This window comes from Lissotriton helveticus, chromosome 6 (assembly GCF_964261635.1).
Source record: "Lissotriton helveticus chromosome 6, aLisHel1.1, whole genome shotgun sequence".
Lineage (NCBI taxonomy): Eukaryota > Metazoa > Chordata > Amphibia > Caudata > Salamandridae > Lissotriton > Lissotriton helveticus.
The window spans coordinates 898573271-898593414 of record NC_136067.1 but is presented as its reverse complement, the minus strand read 5'-3'; the positions used below and the strand labels follow the sequence as shown (position 1 = coordinate 898593414).

Genomic DNA, 20144 nt, shown 5'->3' with positions numbered 1-20144 from the left:
TGTTCTGGATGGCGTATAGGAACCGGGGAAGAGACATCATTTTGAACAAGGCTGCTCTCCCCAAAGGGGACAGAGGCAAGCCACACCACGCCGCTACATCCGACCGAAGCCGGGCAAGCGGAGGCAGTAGATTCCGCTCATATCGTACCCTGGGGTCCATAGAAATGTAAATCCCCAAGTACTTGAAACCAACACTGGAAACCGGTATAGGGCAGACACGGGGCAAAGAAGGTTGTCCACCAGTAAGTAGATAAATGCAGGATTTAGCCCAGTTGATAACCAAACCAGAGGTCCTCCCGAAAGAACTCAGGACGTCAAACAGAACACCCAATGACTTACGGGGAGAAGTAAGGTACAACAGTATATCATCGGCGTAAAGCGACACCCGATCCTCGAAGGCAGGGGATCACCGTATGCCCCTGAGCGAGGGCTCCCATCGGAGCCACGCGGTAAGGGGTTCAAGAGCAAGTGCGAAAAGGAGAGGCGACAGAGGGCAGCCCTGCCTCGTGCCACGCCAGCGGACAAAAGGATCCGAGGCCCTTCCGTTGACCACCACCTGAGCCAGCGGTTGCTCATACAAAAGTCTAACCCACCCGATAAACTTAGGACCAAAGCCAAACTTGGCAAGGGCAGCCCACAGATATGGCCATTCCACCGTATCGAAGGCCATCGAGGCGTCAAGTGAGACCAAGATGGCCGACTCCTCTAGAGACCCCGCCCTCGCCAAGACACCATGAAGACGTCGAAGATTGAGCGCGGTATTGCGGTGGGGGATAAACCCGGACTGATCAGGGTGTACCAAATCACCGATCACCGTAACCATTCGGCTCGCCAAGATCTTAGCAAGGACCTTGGGCTCCACATTCAAAAGCGAGATCGGCCGATATGACGAACAGTGTTCACGGGGCTTTCCATCCTTGTGGAGGACCACAATGGACGCCAGTCTCTGATCCCGGGGAAGAAGCCCGAGATCTCGCGATGCCAAGAACGCCCGACGGAGGTATGGCGCCATTTTGTCGGGGTTCAACTTATACAGTTCGATTGGTATACCGTTCGGGCCCGAAGCCTTACCCGAGCGAAGTGCACGGATAGCGAGCGCTACTTCATCGGTAGAAAAATCCGCCTCCATAAGCTCCCTGTCCGAGTCCGACAGACTAGGCAACGTTATATCACGGAGCAACAGGTGCGAGTCCTCCTCAGGTCTGTCCGAGACCGGCGCGTAAACCTTCTGAAAGTGCTGGGCAAAGACCTCCACTATCTCGATCGGGTCCACCACTCGTACACCATCCACTCGCTCAACAACAGGCACCACCCGATTCAATCTATCCCGTTTGTCAAGCCAAGCAATCAATTTCCCCGCCTTGTCACCCACATCATACAGGCGCCCCTGCTGCTCACGACTCATCGCCCTAGCCGCATCAGTCACCAGGGCTCTGTATTCAGACTGTTTAAGCGCCAAGGAGTGCATGCTATCAGGCGTAGTTCCAGACTCCATCCGCTCCTCCAACTCAGAGATATCGTTTTCCAGACGCACCACTTCCATAGTTCTGCGCCTCCTCTCGCTAGCAATCATAGAGAGAGTCTGACCCCGGATCACAGTTTTATATGCCTCCCATAAAGAGACAGGGGAGGATACTGACCCTTCATTCTCGGCGAAGTAGTAATCCATACACTTAACCACTTCCGTACCAATGTTGGGGTTGCGAAGATGCCACGGATTAATAGGAGCAACCCGGCCCCGGACTCTAGCCGCACGTCAATAGTAAGCCAGAGTGGGGAGTGGTCCGAGATCCCCCTAGCCAAATGCCTAATTTCCCTCACAGAGACCATCTGTGCCGCTGGTAAAAGGATGTAATCGAGTCTCGAGAGACTACCATGAGCCCCTGAATGAAAGGTGTATTGGAGCTGTCCAGGGTGAAGTTGCCTCCAACAATCTGCTAATCCCAATGTGTCCAAAAAATTCCCCAGCCATAACTGCGACTTGGGGAGCGTTCTACGAGGGCTACGATCCTCCTCTCCACTGACGACCGAATTAAAGTCGCCACCCACTACCAACAAGCCATCGGGGAGTCCCAGGACCACCCCACCCAAATCAGAAAACGTGGTGGACTGTAGACCAGGGGGAACATACACAGACAAAATGGAGATCGTCTTCCCCTCCCAACGACCCACGACAGCGGCATAGCGGCCCCTATCATCCAGCACCTTGTCATCTACCTCAAGGGGGAGGGAGTTTCTAACCAGGATGCCCGCCCCCCTCGATCCAGTGGTGAATCCAGAGTGGGCCACCAAACGGTAGCCTCGTCTATTCAGTGCGTGGCACGTATTTCCTACAAGATGCGTCTCCTGTAGTAAAACGATATCCGGGGGGTGTCGCTTCAAATACTGCAAAACTATCCCCCGTTTTATCCTGTCCCCTAGACCATTGACGTTCCAGCTCAGCACCCTCAGTCCCCTACCCCCCATCCCAGACAAGAACAAACAGTCCCCCCCGCCACGAAACAGACACAAAGGATAAAATACCGACAAAATCGTAGCCTCGAAACAAACAAACAAGAAAAGACCCCCCCAAGGAACCCTCATCACACAACCCCCCACCCTGCACCCCTGCGGTAGATCAAAAAACCACCCCAACTTGCAGTGCGCCCCATTAAACTAACCTACAAGAAGAGAGAGAAAAACGTCCCCTGAGGAGGAAGAGTCCCGAGTCCGCACACCCCCGGGTATCGACAACGTATAAACATTGCTACCACAGAGCCACTGCAAAGCGTCCAAAAAATTGGCTCGTCGGCACAGACTCACTACTCCTGTTTTTCCAAGCCGCCCTCGGCGCCTCCCGAACTCTCCGGGCTGGTGTGTTGTGTCGGCAGGTTGTCCAGCCAGTCACTGGCCACCTCGGGGCGATCAAAAAAGAATGTACGTTCATTATGTTCAATCCTCAGGCGGGCCGGAAAAAGCATGGCGTATTTCAGTTCCATGTCCCTGAGACGTCTTTTCACCCCCGTAAAGCCCATACGTTGCTTCTGCACCACCTGTGTAAAGTCCGGATAGAAGCTGATCGACACATTTTCAAACTTAATGGGACCATTAGTACGGGAGGCCTGCAGGATAGCGTCTCTATCTCGGAAATTAAAAATCCTGGCTATTATAGGCCTCGGAGCGGCACCAAGCTTGGGCTTCCCACCTGGAATTCTGTGAGCACGCTCCACCGCAAAAAGATTACTAAAGCCCTTTGGTGCCAAGTGGTTCCGGATAAGGTCCTCCACCAAAAGGTCCGTAGGCATGTCTGTAGAATTCTCCGGAACACCTACGATGCGAACGTTATTACGCCTGTCGCGGCTCTCGAAATCATCCAGTCGACGGGCGAACGAGTCTCTGGCCATTCGAAGATCGCGGACCTCGGTCTGGAGATCCGAGACATCCGCAGTCAGGCTCGCTGTCTTGATGTCCAGGGACTTGACCCGCTCATTGGTTTTCCCCAAGTCCGTCCTGATAAGGTTGACCTCGATTGCAACCGTGTCCAACTTAGTAGCTAGAGTTTCATACTGCTCACCCATCGCGGTCTGGATACTGGCAATGGCGCCCATGACATCCTTTAAAGTCGGCTCTTCAGTCGCAGGAGTATCATCACCAGTCTCCCCGAGGGCCTTGCTCGGCCCGCCTGGGGATCCCTTCGGGCGAGTAAAGCGATCAATAGTCTGAGCTTGGACAGCCCCTCCTCGATTCGGACCTCTGGTGTTTCGCCTCTCAGCGTCCGTCCTGCCCGCCATGGTGGGCGACGAGCTCCGACGGGACCTTTGGGATCTGGTCAAAATGATTCCCTGTATGGCAGGCCTGTTGAGTCGAGAGGTCGAGGATCGACAGCCAGAGTAAAATTTGCGACTAGACCAGGGCAGCAGTATCAATCAGCAACGAGTAGGTGTCAACAATGACCGAAACCGAAAGTACCACAGGGGCAGCGGAAGTATCTCTCCAGCCGTTGTTGTTCAATTGCCATCCGGGTACCTCGGGAACTCAAGCCCCCGGAGGGCCTCCGCCATAGGCCTCAGATTACGAGGTGCAGCAAGTCCCGTTCCCGGCGGCCAAATCGGGTTTTAGAAAAAGTTTTTAATATCAGCAGGGCATCAGCAAAAAATACCCGTCGTCCAAATCAGGATTTGTTTCAGGATAGATGAGGGTGGCGTAAGGGGTCTCGGGAGCCCTTTGCTCACGCGTCCATCTTGGATCCGCGCGTAGCTCCTCCCCCGTAAATTGGGTTCTTGGAAAAGAGGCAAGTACCCCAAAGGAGGGCACCCGGCCGTGGGGCGCCGGGTGTCTTTGGGTGTCGGGAAATCTTACCCTCTGCTGGTCGAGGTTGGAGCGGTCGCTAGTTCTGAGGCTGCAGGTGTCGTCTGGGTCATCGAGGAGGGTCTTTGAACACTGGACTTCTGTTCCCAGTCACCGGGGTGACGTCCTTGTGGTCTTGGATCCCTTTGGCACGGGTCGGGCACGGCGGGTGCAGAGTGGGCTGTATTCGCGGATCCTGGCTGGCACCAGGGGTATTGCTGTTGGAGCAGAGCCTCTGCTCATGGGCGTCCCAGTCTTTGAGAGGCAGGTCCTCCGGGTTTTCCAAGGTTGCTGTCCGCAGGAGTTGCCGGGATTTAGCAGAGTCCGGTTCCAGGATTTTCAGGCCGGTAGGGCTGGGGCCAAGTCAGTTGGTGTTGTCCTGTTAGCAGCTGCACAGACGGTCTTCTTCTTCTTGATCTTCTTTCTTGTTTTCTTATCAGGATCTGAGGAAGGAAGTTTCAGGGTGCCCCTAAATTCTAAATGTAGGGGCGTTACAGAAAGGGCATGGGCAGGGACCAATGGGTCCCTGTCCTGGGGTGGGTACACCCCCTAGCCTGCTCCTCTCCTGTGGGAGGGGGGCAGGAGCCTAACTGTGATTGGGCAGGGCTCCCCATCTTCAAGATGGCTGGGGCCCGGGGTCGTGCTTCACCTCGCCTCTCCCACCTGAGGGTTGGAGTTGGCACACCCCCCTTTAATGCCGTAGGGTTTCCTGCCAGAGTGGGGGTCAGAACGGGTGGGGGCCAGTTGCTGAGTACAGCAAATGGTCTGGAGAAGCTCCCATGGGCAGAATGCCTTTGAAGCTTCCCCTGCCCAATCTGGGGGAGGGGGCTTGGCACCTCGTCCCAGGATGTGCATTGTAACAGGCCCAGGGATGTGTGCCATGCCGACTCTGTTTAATTCTGTACTGAGGCACTCAGCCTGCAAAGGCAGTGTGTGGGTGTCAGGGTACAGGGCCCCTAAGGGTGGCACAATAAGTGCTGCAGCCCTTAGAGGTCTTCTCTGGTCACCATGCCCTGGGTACCTAGGCTACCATTTACTAGGGGCTGACAGGCGGCCAGAGAGGCCAATTGGGTTTGAGTTTCAACACAGTTTTTAGTGAAGGAACACAGTCCCTGGGCACCTGGTTGGCAGGAGCCCAGGGCACACTCAGTCAAAGCACATCAGCAGTTCAGCAAAAAGTGGGGGCATACCAATGCAAGAAAGATGGCACTTTCTCACAAGCACAAATCATAATTTCAATGGCAAAATGAAGCCCCTCATTTTGTTCCTTTGCAAATTAAATGTTTTAAGTGTTACCACTTTATTCCAATCAAGATGGCTTCAGGTGTTCCATACTTTTGTCATAAGTAAGACTGTTAGCGCTCTAGTTGTTCTTCAGACCACTCTGGGACATTCTGTCATTGGGCTATACTTGGGCTACATCTGGGTGATATTTGGGCTACATTTGAACTCTTTTGTCTCTGGTAGCCATCTTGGGAGACTGCATGTCAGAATTTTTTAATGAAATAGAAGAGGATTTGAGAAGTCACTCAAAATGTGCCCTAATTTTTCTTTCTGCAGCACTAATAATACTTTCGATGGCATAATATACCCCCTCATTTTGTTCCTTTTTAAATTAAATGTTTTAAGAGTTACCACTTTATTCCCATCACGATGGCTTCAGGTGTGCTATACCTTTGTAATAAGTAGGACTGTTAGCGCTCTAGTTGTTCTTTAGAACACTCTAGGAGGGTGCAGTAGAACACAAAGGAATCAACTGACAGTCTCTGTCCTTGTTGGATGTACATGTTTTACTGAGAATGTCAGACTTCATTCTCACATGACTGAGAAAGATAATGTGAATTTACATAAAATATGCTTTCACTTTAGCTTATAGATCCCCTTCCAAACCACTGTGGGAAAATCATGAGATATTAGTTTTCTTTCAAACATGATTCATGATATCCCAGCAGAAGGCTTTTTCACATGGTAAAATCACCTTAGAACACACCTCAATTCCTAAAATGAGTATGGTAACATCAACAAATGATTTATAATGTAACTAAAGTCCTAAAACCCTCTATTAACTACAATGCTTTTTAATGAGGTGCTATCATGTATATTGGTCCCAAGATGGCTGCCAACACTTCTTGGATGAAGTGCTGACAGCCAATCAGATCAGATGTGTGGTTAGGCTCCGCCCAGATATATATATTTTTTTTAACCTAAATTACTCAAAATCCACTGGAGCACATATCTTGAGACATAGCAAAGGCACATCGGGCTACCAGTCCCTACAATTCTGCCAAGTTTTGTGGAAATCCATTCAGCCGTTCGGGCTAAAAGTGAGTCCAACCGCCCTATGGAAATTAACATGGGGAAAACACGTTTTGGGACCCCCCTTTTATCTCAGCCCCCGCTTGACGAATCCCCCCCAAACTTTCAGGGAAGGAGCGGAGCGCAGCGAGGCAAATTTAAGGAAAATTACAGGCAGATTCCTCAACCAGTGCCAAAGTTATTCCCAATAGAATGTTGCGGATTTCCTATAGAAAACAATCCTAACTATAACTACCTACTAGCGACCGCCAGTAGGTAATATATATATATATATATATATATATATATATATATATATATATATATATAATATTATGATGGGCTCTGAGTTGAAATTGAATCTTGAAATATGCTGACGGCTGACAAGCTTGAGATGGTTAGATGTGATACAGCTGCCTCTAGGCTATTAAGCAGTAGCATTAAAGTGACCTTCCGTTTTCACTGGTTTTTCCCCTCTGTAGCTGTCGGTCCCGATATACCTTGGTTAAACAATGCCTTTTATTTTTGTTAGCGTTTTTAAAACATAAATAAAAGGCATTGTCATTTACAATGGCAATAGCTTAAACTCGCGTAAATGCGAGACCTATTGTATTGCAAATGCTTTTTCAAAGAGTGAGCTTTCATTCCTGCACTGGTCATATAGACCGCATTATACAATAGTGTGATGACCTTCAAGCCAGACAATTTGTGGCAATTTCATAGTCAATAATACTGACCTGCACATATGTGGGCTCCACACTACCGGCAAACAACAAGGTAACCTTATGTTGGAAGTATAGATGTACTATTCTTATCTCTACATCTATTCACATTGAGAATATGTTGGTAGATGATGATATGCTGTCCGTATAAGTGCAGGTCGATATTAAAACATCTATATTGTGGTAGAACACCGATAAGACCTTGGACCAATGCTATTTTAATTTCAGACTACGGGAAGTATATCAAAATTGTCTAATGTGCTCAAACACGTGGCAGCAGGAGCTCATTGCTTTGCTGCTAAATAGCTGGTAAAAGGTAGGTATCCAAATTACTTTTTTACGTTCACCTACCACTGAGACGCACTTTTATTTTTGCAAAGCTTCAAAACAGTTGAAGTGATTATTTCATCGATGTCCGATTGGAACAGAGGTTCACAGACATTTACTGTTCACTGTACATTTTCAAAACATTTTGTAGCTTATCAATCGATACAAAGTCTGACCCCAAATGTAGACATATTGCAGGCTAGTGACTAGAAATGCTTTTTAATAACCTGAAGGAAAGACATAAGTCTTGTGGCAGTCCCTAGGAGATTTGACAAAGCTCAAAAGGGGTTCAAGTGAGTAGTCTGTGAGTAGTTTGTCAGTATGTACCAGTGAATTGAACTCTGATTTCTGTCGGCAACAGATGTCGCGTGAACTCTCTCAACCCTGCAAACTGGTCAGGTTGGAGCACACCTCTAACACCATCTGAAATAAGTCTCCCATCACAGTTCAAAGCACTAGGCACATTATAGAATATCTTATCATGCATAGGTTGCTTTTTATGCTCTCTACTCATAGAGTGTGGCCACATGACTCCATGGCATCACAGACCGTGCATTCTTGGTGTTCATTGGAACGTAAACCTTCTACCTTCTACGTTGTCTGGAAACAAAGACTAATAGATTATTACATTCTTAATGTTACATTTCTGTTAACATTGTAAAAATTGTGGTCGTTTCCCACTGCTTCTTCAATACAAAACGAGTTCACGGTTAGGTCTGACATTTCATAAATGAAATCATCCCTTTTTGTCACATATTCTAACTTAAAAATCTTGTCTATTAAGAAACACTGAAATTGATTTTAACTACATTATTCAGTACACTATTGTATTCTATGTGACATCTCTTTCATAAGAAGGCTGAAAACTACCCTTCACCATGGGATCATGTTGGTTAAGCACATTTCATCATTGAACTCTTCATCTTCATATCACTACGAATGTTGACCTAAGGTCAGTAAAAATGGTAAATGTAAAGGGGGGAAAAAAACTGATTTCATAAGCATTTTTAAGTTAACACGTCTTAACTATGGGAGCCTAGTGCATTCATTTGTCATTATATAAATGTGGCTTCTCGTATTAGGCCTACACATTAATTCTACATCTTAATTACATTAGTTTGCTTTTATTCAAACTCTCCAACAAATCCGTGCAATATTGGCTACATAAAATAAATTTGCCCAAAAATAATTTAAATTGAATTAATTCAATAGTAGTTATTCTGAATATTTGTCATGGATCCATCACTCCTGAACCTTTGTTGAGTGTCCTTGTGATAAAAGTAATTGTGGTATGCTTTTGTTTTCCATTCTCCATAACTTGCATTGTTTTGGTTCTAGGTTGTTTTCCATGGCACTCCAGTAACGATCGAAGCCTTCTTGAGTTGGAAAGCTAAATTTGAAGCAGAACTAAATGAAATTAGGCGGAAAAGACAGAAGGAAGAAGAACAAGCAGGAAAGAATAAACTCTCTGGTAATTCAGTTTCTCTCAAAAAGCGTGTCTGTGGGTGATCTTGCCACAAACCTGTCATTGTCTTGTGTAAGCACGTTAAGCATCTTCAGCTTTCAGCTGTGCTTATCCTGTGCTTTAATGATGTTACTCATCAAAGGGGCGCATAACAACCAGGCTATGAGATTCCTTTCTGGTAGGTTTCAGAAATTCTTCCTGGTGTTTGTGCTAGAGCTTTCGGAAATGACACAACTATGCTCGTTATTTTCTATATATTTTCTACTTGCGAAGTTTAAATCAACTATGCCTTGTATAAGAATATGAGGATAGAGCATGTTCTTTTTTTTGGTCAATGGCCTTTTTACAGACTTTGTTGCTGATTTATATGAATCCTGTTGTCTTACTGCAAGGTAGAAACTTGACAAACACATGAAGTTCATACATACAAACACACTCAAATGAACACACAGCACCATCAACCTTAACCGCATCGGTGCGGCGCATATTCCCGCTGTGCGCTGAAGATTTCAAAAACCCGCGGTTCATGACTAGCTCAGCTCGTCATGAGCGTACGAGAGGTGGACCTCATGACGAGCTGAGCTCGTCATGAGCGTCGAAGGGGTTAAGAAAACGAATAACTTCTTTAATCTTTTTTTTAGCAGGTATAGTCAACACTATACCAATCCTGTGTAGCTCTGCAGTGCTTTGTTAGGACATTGAAAGTGTAAGAGAGAGTGTGTGTGTGTATGTACATTTATATGCAGTTTAACACATTTTACCTACTTATGGGATCTTTAGCAATCCTTAAACATTTTTTGCTTAACCATTTTAACTACTCATTTATCGCAAAAAAAATTTGATAATGGTTCAAGAGACTTCTTATGCGTTTTCAAGTATTCGCACAAATGTAAGGATGCTGTTCCTGAAGAGGGAAAAGTCAAGGAAAAGAAGATTGGAAAATGAATTGCTAACGGTGAGTCTTCCTTTTTGGAAGATTAAGCCCTCACACACCTAAATGCGTGTCCTGCTTCGTCATTGGGTTTTTACTCTCTGTGGGGCTGGTGCTGCAATTTCCCACTGGCCCCGCTAGAGGGCTGTTTGTTGGAGATCCTCACTTTTTTGCCGTTTTGTTGAGTGCAAGAATGTGAACTTAGGGTAGGGTGTGAAATAGTGAGTTAAAACTACCTAAGGTGGGCTCTATACTCTTTATTCTGGTAGCACCCTTGGTAGGGATAAAAACTGTGGTGTAAGTACTATCTTTTATGGAACTTATGATCTGTGATAGTCTCACAGTGTTTGATACTGGGGGTTCTTTAAATTTAGATCGACCTGTTTCTCGCCTTTCTGATCCCAATTGTATCCATGTCATTTCTTCAGGACCAGATTATAAAGCCTTTATCCTACACTCCAGTGAGATGTGCTTCATAAGGATAAGGAAATGTGTTTGGATTCACTATACCTTTGTGTATACTGAATTTGAATCTTTAAATCCAACCTATGTAAAGAGAAGACAAAGGGAAAAATGACATATGTTAAGTGTATCCCTTCAGGCATATAGGTATCCTCCTTATAAACAGTATTACTTTGCACATACCATTAGGTTCAATGATATACATTATGAGTGCTCTGACGCCACTACCTCGGGAATTAAGTAAAAAAACACACAGTGCCTCAGGCCAGTGGCGTACCGTTAAAAAGTGCTCCATTGAAAACAGTACAAACATCAACATATAAACATGTGTACATACACATTCCATTCAGCTTCGCCTGTTCTAATGGCACTGCTGAAGGTGCGGTAGAGAGCTTATCCATCTAGTATACTGTAATTGCCCCTTGGATCGAGGCGGAGGACCTACGTTCTGGCTACTGTATCTATATAAAAAATATAACAGATCGCTAGCTCAGATAGGTAAAGGTGCACCTGTAAGGCATGAGCCGTAATGCCTTGGCATCAGTACTCACTTTATCCTTCGCGGCTCCGCGTCCTGGACCTACCCGCACCGCCCATCTGTAGGTGAAGTGCAGGGTGGGGAGTGGCAGTTTTTGGCAGTTTTTGCTGCTCACGCTGCCAGGTGTGTCTGAGTACAGATTGTTCCACATAAGACGCAGACAGCATCTACAAAATACGGTGGCCATCTTTTAATGTTCTAGTGTCGGTTTACTGTTAATGCAGAGATCATTAAAAAGCGGGTAAGAAGTGGCCAAGGATGTATGAACGTTATATCAAACAGGGTTCAACCCAACAAAGTCTCAGGGACCTGGGTAGATAATGATATGGACAGAGGGGTCCCAGACTGAGGAAGAGAAAAGATTTTATTCCATAAAACCAATTTACAAACACAAGGAACAAATCAAGGTACCATGTTTTATTCACAGGGTACTCAAAAACTTGTTATTAGTTATCAAGTATACATCAAAAAGATTTTTTGTTTTAGAAGCAATTGTGCCCACATACGTGAAAAAGGTGGTGGGGGTGTGTGCAGTGGAGGGATTTGGTGAAAATGAGGAAACCAATCTTCAATAGGTGAGAAACCAAATTTGTACAATGTCGAAGTGGTTCCCCAAGTAGGGGCCACACATTACAGGTAAACAAAAACCAACAATCCTTGAAAAACAGACTTCTATGAACAGCTGTATAAATCTTGCTAGAGTTAGAAGCTGGTGTCGTGGGGGTAGATTGTCTACGTTTCGACCCTATTCCTGGTAGGGGCAGTTTCCCTTACAGAGCGGGTCTTCTTCAGGACATGGAAGATGGAGTGGGCAAACTTCCTGGGGGAGATTAAAAGAAGTATATAAGGGTCTATGTACAAGATCCCTGCCAAACCATAGAGAGTTGGATTATCACACGCTTGGGCTAAATCTAAAAACATACACATATATAAAAGAGGACTACAAAAGGAGCACGATTAGTAAAATGCCTTGATTGGCTTCCAGTGAAAATTACCAAAATAGGGAGTTCACGAAAGCTCTTATAGGGGCTAAATTAGCAAAAACGGCCAGTAACTATAAAGGTCTATATATGCCCCATTTTTTACCTGCATTCGTTAGGTAAGCAGTAGGTGGGTGTTGTCGGGCGTCCTGCATCCACACAATTAATTAAAAAATCTAAGGGGTCCAAAAGCAAAAGCATATTAAAGTGCTTGCTCAGAAGGCATAGTCATTACCGAGTCACCGGTACTAGAACACCAAAGTTTGTACCTGGTTGATTCAGGGGGTCAACAGATTATTACATCTCAAGGTACGCGTTGTCACGTTGCTGCTGTAGAAAAAAACAAAAATCTACTTAAATAACATATCAGGGTAAAGTGGTGTAACTTATCGAATGCTAGAAATGATGGCGTTCAAGTTTACCTGTGAGAGGAATGGGATCGAGGTCCTGTCTGGTTCAATCTAGGCAAAATTGTGGTGGACTCACTGCTGGAAGGGATAGGAAAAAATAAGTAAGCAGGGAGCTCAGGCGGGAGAAAATACCGCTGCGCTCAGAATCGGCAAAATTACATAAAAGGATCTGAGCTCTTGGTGCAACTGTAGACACTCGTGATCGGTGCAACATGACCCTAGTCCTGGGCGTGGCGTTGAATAACGTAGGGCTGATCCGCTTACCTATCTGACGTGAAAAAAACATCGGCGTAGACGTTCGAGGAAGGAACACTGCCCTTGACGTGGTGTATCAAACTCGCGTCGGAGTTAACTCCTAGAATCAAGTAACTAGGAAGTGTAGTGCGGGGGGGCGTGGCTGCAACCACGTTAGAAAGAGTAAAAAGACTCAAGAGAGTCCGGTTGCTAGGTAACTTAACATACCTAAACTGACTCGAAAAAAGGAAAGTTAGAATCTATTGCACGAAATAATGAGAACCATTCTTTAGGAGAAAAATGAAAAAATAAATAATGTAAATAGACATAACGGGAATCTGTGCTTATTGATAGAGAGCTAACGGTCGTGCTGTGCACAAACCTCACAGGGCAGTGAGACTGCACAGACGGGCTGGGTTGACATCCCCTATTAATTCAAACGGACTGTGAAAACAGAGAAATGTCACTGGAGAAAGATCATGATCAAACAGCAGAACACAGTAAATCATTATACGTTAACACATCATTGTTCCTCCTGATGTGCACATGTCATGCAGGGTAGTAGGACATCAGTCATAGCTATATCAGACAAAAGGCCACAGTGGACATATCTTGAAGCGCGTACCTGCCACACAGGGTAGTATAAGGCGCGTGTGCCATGATGGTAGACATAGTTGTGAAAGAAAGGATAGTACAATTTAGTAAAAATAGTACGAGAAACCGGTTTAAGAGATAGATTCACAGGTTAGCTAATTGTGCAAAACTGCTCTCGGACTCATTAAGGCCACTTTGGATAGAGTCAAAAAATGTAATCCATTTCAATTCCCTGACGTTAAGGATAGGGGCTATATTGCCGCCCCTAGGGCCAAGTGTCACATGTTCCAAAGCAATCCATTTAAGGCTTTCCGGTGAATGGTCCTTGCTCAAACAGTGTTCGACCATTGGTGCGCCTGTCACTTTGCATCTAACACGACTACAATGTTGTAGAAAGCGCATTTTTGCCCGTTGTTGTGTTTGGCCAACATAGATTAAATCACAAGGGCAGATAATACAATACACCACATCTGTGGTGTTACAGTTAGTGTGTGATTTTAATCTGATCTGATGGTGTTTATAGTGAAATTCTTTAGTTTGAATTGCCTGGGGGCAGGCTTTACACTTGCCACATTTATAGTGGCCAAGAATCGGTGGAAGGTTCCAAAGTGATGTTAGAGTAGGCAAAGGTGGAGTCTCCAGATAGGAGGAAACCACATGGTCTCGAATGTTTCTGGCTTTCTTGAAAGAATGCATTGGCACAGTGTTGCTGTCCAGATCTTCCGATATAATGGGCCAATATTTATTGATTATTTTCTTGATGGCGTAACTCTTAGTGGTGTAGGTAGTGACACAGATTAGGCGTGGGTCCACGTTGTTGGCACGGTTGCTTGGTTCCAAGAGTGATTCTCGATGGTTGAATCACGCTCTTTTTCTTGCCTTCTTTGTTAGTCGCTTGGGGTATCCCCGTTCGATCAAACGGTCCATCAACTTCGCAGATTCATCCATATAATCATCCTTCCTCGTGCAATTTCGACGGATCCTCAGAAATTGACCGAAGGGCAGATTGTCCCTCAGGCCCCTGGGATGATGGCTGTAGTATTGACTTATGCGTTTTCAATCTATAATGACTGTCTAGTAGGTAAGTTTTGCTAAGCATCAATGTAGTGCACAGGCTAATTAATGGAAAAAAAAAATTCCTGGACATTTTCTTGCAAAGATGTTATAACATGGTATGTCAATGGAGGCGCCAAATGTTATATTATTGTTGTATCAGTTTACTAACAAAAAATGACCAAACAAAATACACAGCAGGCACCGGCAAGAGTGGGAAGTGTTCAAATAAATGGAATCACTGGCATTTTCTGAGCAATGTAAGACTTCGCAACAAGAACTTAGATTTAGTCTCATCAGGGTAAGAGGGGCACTGTGTTGCCCTGTCCTCATGCAGGATTCTAGATCTATCTATCTATCTATCTATCTATCTATCTAGCAGTATGTTGAAAAATGCTTGATATGCATAAATTATTGTCTTTCCATCTTAAGAAAGGCTAGAAATGGCCCCATTTGATTATTATTTTCTTTTAAAACTATCTGCAATTATAGAAAAATAGTAATTGGGTTCAAAGTGACCATGAAATAGCACTTGCACACCTTTTTTCGAAAAAGAAAAATAATGGGAATGCAGGACAATGCTTGCACGCGGGCTGCACAGACAAAAGCCAAACACTGTCAGCTTGCTTTTAAGTACCTTACCCTTCCTACAGTGTCCCATCATGCCCAGGGTTGACAGTTAGGTCAATTAATTTTTACTAGCTGCTGCAATAGGATCCAGAAGCACCGCGCTTGGCATTTTGTGGCTTTTTCACTACTAACATATAATATGTTGAAACATGGTTTAAACCACCTTACCGACATCTGTTAAGATTAGGATGGTTTTTCACTTGTTTTCTTGTTGGAATCATTTAGTTATTCAGCCAGAATGTGTTCACTTTTTAAGAAGTGCCCGGTCTATGGAAAGAAGAAAGCCCAATCAAACCCCATGAACTCTGTGTTGTATGTCTACCAGAGGATCACCACACAGACGACTACAGGCAGCGTTCTCGGATGCATGTTTCCCTAAATGTATAAGTTGATTGTATGATCGATGCTTCAACGTTGTTTATGGGTATACTCAAAGGAATCCTGCCAAAATAGAATCAAATCTTAGAGCCACAGTCATCTTTACATTGTTGATTCTGCTCAATAAGGATCCCATTGTTTAAAATATGTGTTCATTTGATAAACTAGAATAATAGGGTTATCTTGGATAATGCAAGGGATTTTCCTACTTACACGGATTCCTAGATATGTGCGTATGTAAATGATCGACTTAAATGACAAGCCAAAAAGCAAGCTTTCCCTTGTCATATCTGTCATAGGCATGTCTTCACTGTCCATCCAATTTATTTTGTTCCCAAAGAAGCCTGATAATGTTGTGACATTGTCCATTAGAAGGGGCGCTGATATATTCGGTGTAGAGAGTCAAAAAATATGTTATCACCGTAAATCATTAGCTTTAGTTCACCAGCCTCAGTGTGAATCCCTGAGATATCTGAACTTTGCTTTACTGTAATTGCCAGGGGCTCAAATGCCAGCAAGAGTAACAGTGGGCATCTCTGTCTAGTTCCTCTTATAATGGCAATCGTATCTGATAGGAAGTCTTTGTAGATCACCGCTGTGGTAGGAACATTCGTATAGGCATCTAACCATTGTAAGGAAGGTAGGTCCAATGCCTATTTTCGTCCTGAGATAAGGAAGCCCAATTCCACCACATCAAAAGGCTGCGCTGCATCTAATGAGAGAGACACTCTTTTCTCTAATTTAGCCTTAGATATAAGGAGTAAATCCAGGAAAGTTTTTGGATGATTCTGTGATGTTATTTTGTGGACGAGTCCCACCTAGAGATTATGAATCGGACTCTGAATTACTGTCTGAAGCCTGTCCATCAAGATCTTTGCTAGGATCTTAACATCATTGTATAGGAATGTTACAGGCCTGTAGTAAGAGCAGGAGAGGTGATCCCTACTTGGTTTCCGAATCGGAGACCATAATGCTTTATTAAATTCTGGACATCTCCACTTAATGTCCTGTAGTTTCCTTTAGATTTTCCCAAGTAGAGCTACGGTATATTAGGCCTTAATGTTGAAGACTCTGTCCTCTTCGGGCGCCTTTCCTGATAGTAGTTGTTAGATCTGGGGGTCTCTAATTGGCAGAGGTAAGTACCTTAGACCAAGTAGGGACCCTTGCTTCTAGTCAGGGTGAAGAATTACACACAGTAGATAACCCCTGCTCACCCTCTAGGTAGCTTGGCACGAGCAGACAGGCTTATCCCTAAGGCAATGTGTATAATAAATGCACTTAACACAAATCATGATCCCCAATCCACCACAAACTGAGACCACACAGGTAAGTATATTTATAAAAATATATCTTTATCTAGTTTCAGCAAGAAAAATAAAACAGTTGCACGATGTTCACTTCTTTAAAAAAATGTTGCACTTCATCTTAATGGTTGCACTTGTAAGGAAGTTCTCAATGTAAACACAATAGTCTCAAGTCTCTTTAAATCAGTATTGAAACCTAACAATACTGATTTGTTGCGTCACCAGCTCTTCAGATGACTGCCCAAGTAATGCCCGCAGGTAATTTATCAAAAGAATCAGCCCTGCAAAGCAATGAGCCCCAAGCGCTGCACGCGCGCCTCAACGAATATGCCGGGGACTCCTTTTGGGCCGCTCCGCACAGCCTCGCACCCCCGATGACTTCAGGCGCACCGCGCCGAACAGAGCACACTCGCTCTCAGCCCCGGCCGGTCCTCGCAGCCCTCCGCCCGCTCTCCGGTCCTCGTGGAGCGACGGGGGGAGCTAGCTCGGTGCTCCGAGCAGGGACTCAGGCCAGAAGCAGGGAGGTACTCACGGCGCTCCCTCGGCGATGTCGGGTCGATCTTCACCGGCTTCGCCGTTCACTACGCAGCTTCTCTCTCAGGATGACGCCGTAGGCCAATCCGGTCACGGCGTTCGGGACAAGCCTCCACACACGCCCGGGAGTCAGCCAATGGCAGTGCGGCTTCCGGGGCAGGCCTGCGATGACGCTCCTTTGGATGGCCAACCACAACACGGCAACAGCGATGATGCTACGGCGCACGGGCCAATCCCGTCGCGGCGTTAGTGAGGGGGCTCGGCTCCTTCAACCAATGGGAGCGCGGCGGCTTCGATCTTCGGCCCGCAGCTCCGATCGGGACGGCAATCTTCCAAGGGGGGTTTCTGGCCCAGGGCAGCGGCGGTGAACAGGCAACAGATGTTTATTGAGGGCGCAGGTCACGGCAAGACCGCCCTCTTGGCCACACAACCGCTCTATAGCAGGACTCACGAGGGGAGGCACCACGGCCCTCCGACCCTCGCTGAGAATGTGCCGATGAGCACACCGATCCCTACTCACGCTCCGCAGTTGTTCACCAAGCTCGCTCCAGACAAAACAGCACGAGCAGCACAGCGTCTTGAGGATGTTTTAGGAACCTTTTAACCCTGGGTTCCAGGAACAGGAGGCCAGCTCTTCTCAGGCCCTTGGAGATTCAAGGTGAAGACACAGCACACAGCAAAGTCTTGTTGGTTCAAGAAGGCAGGGTCACAGCACACAGCAAAGTCCCTTTCTTCTTCTCAGCTTTCAGTTGAACAGCAGAACAGGTCAGCCCTTAGAGCACACAGCAAGGCAATCTTCCTTCAGTTCTCCAGCAGTCCTTCTTCCAGCAGAGGTTCCTCTTGATTGTTGAATCTAAATTTTCTGTTGTCAGGGGTTCTTCTCTTATACCCCAAAAAGTCTTTGAAGTCCTTTGAAGTCTTTGTGCAAGTGGGCCCTGAGCCCGGTCTAAACCAGTTCTGGGTGTTGCTGGAACACTGGGGTTTTCCTGGCTTCCTTCTTCCTCTCAGTATCAGGGACAGAGGTGACAGTCGCCCAGCAGGGAGGTGGAGCCAGCATTGTGGTCAGGCAGGCACAGCCCTATTCACTATCAGGTGTTATCTCCTCCCACTTCCCTGGCAGCAGATGCTGCCTTTCATCCACGGGCTGACTCAGACAACCTCCTGGGGGCTCTGCAGCCCCTGTCACACTCAGGCCAGACAGTCAATCCACAAACCGGCCCAGGCACACAAAGGTTAGACAAGAGAACAGCCACTTTCTAAAAGTACTATTCTCAAACACAGAATTTAAAAACAACCTTTACTAAAAGACGTGTTATTAAATTCTGAGTTCAGGGATATCAATCACTTTTATGTCCCATCTTGTTCCTATGAGAAGATAGGCTGGTATCCATTTGGACCAGCCTCCCCCATGTTATTCTATGGAGCAAGATAACCTTACAGCAGTGAGCACACAAAATGGCTGCTGCTCACTACCAGAGCATGTGACCTGCACTAATACATGCTCTACCTTACCCATACACTGCACCCTGCCCAGGGGGGTACCTTGAGCCTTCTATAGGGGTGACTGATGTGCACAGACAGGGAAGGGTTAGGCCCAGCCAGTGGGGACACTGGCCAAGCGGACATGGCAGTCCACTGACTGCACCCAGGCACTGCGCAGGCCTGAGACACCATTTAAGGGCTACTTATGTGGGTGGCGCAATCTGCGCTGCAGGCCCACTAGTTGCATCTGTCATCACCAGCCCTGGCACACACAGTGCACTTTACTAGGGACTTCATGGTGATACAAATATGCCAATCAGGTATACCCAATCAATATGACAATTTACATAGGGAGCACTTACACTCTGGCACTGATCAGCAGTGGCAGAGTGTCCAAAGCATCTAAACCAGCAAAAACGAAATCCAGCACAGCATCAAAAATACAGGAGACAGAGGCAAAAAGATGGGGGAAAACCACGCCAAGGGTGTCGGGTCTAACACGTGTCCCCTCCAGCTGAATGTGGGGAGAACTACCCAACCTCTTGGGAGTCCTCATCACTAAGGCGGAAGAATCTGGACAGACCATCAGCATTGGCGTGTTCTGTACCAGGGCGGTGCACCACCGTAAAGTCCATCCCCTGTAGGGAAATGGACCACCTCAACAGTTTTGGATTCTCACCCCTCATCTGCATTAACCATCTGAGGGGCCTGTGGTGGGTCTGAACACGGAAGTAAGTCGCAAACAGGTAGGGCCTCAGCTTCTTCAGAGCCCAGACCACAGCGAAAGCTTCCCTTTCAATGGCACTCCATCTCTGTTCCCTGGGGAGTATCCTCCTACTAATGAAAGCCACTGGTTGGTCTCCGCCCTCGTCGTTGATTTGTGAGAGTACTGCTCCCACGCCTTGCTCTGAAGCATCCGTTTGCACAATGAACTCACTGGAAAAGTCAGGTGCCCTAAGCACCGGTGCTGTGCACATGGCAGCTTTGAGGGTGTCAAAAGCAGTTTGACAGGCCTCAGTCCAATTCACTTTCCTGGGCTGATTTCTAGATGTCAGCTCTGTCAAAGGGGCCACAATGGTGCCATAACCTTTGACAAACCGTCTGTAATACCCGGTGAGACCTAGAAAGGCTCTCACCTCAGTCTGAGTCTTGGGGGGCTCCCAATCCAGAATGGTATCAATCTTTGCCTGTAGGGGTGCCACCTGGCCGCTCCCCACCTGGTGTCCCAAGTACACCACTGATCCCTGCCCTATCAGGCATTTACTGGCCTTGATAGTGAGGCCTGCCTTCTGCAGAGCCTTCAACACTTCAGAGAGTTGTTGCAGGTGTTCCTCCCAAGTGGAACTGAACACAGCAATGTCATCCAGGTATACCGCGCTGAATTGCTCCAGCCCTGCCAGTACCTGGTTGACCAGTCTCTGAAATGTGGTAGGGGCATTTTTCAACCCAAAGGGCATGACACGGAACTGGAAGTGCCCC

The 20144-nt window shown here is 46.5% G+C and overlaps 1 protein-coding gene across 1 annotated transcript in view; it reads left to right on the top strand.

Annotated features, from left to right (window-relative positions):
- RWDD1 (RWD domain containing 1) overlaps positions 1-20144 on the top strand; it is a 130977-nt gene that overhangs the window by 72872 nt on the left and 37961 nt on the right. The window contains exon 5 of the mRNA XM_078648532.1: positions 9009-9141. Within this exon, the coding sequence (XP_078504658.1) occupies positions 9009-9141 (133 nt within the window). The remainder of the gene's footprint in view (positions 1-9008; positions 9142-20144) is intronic.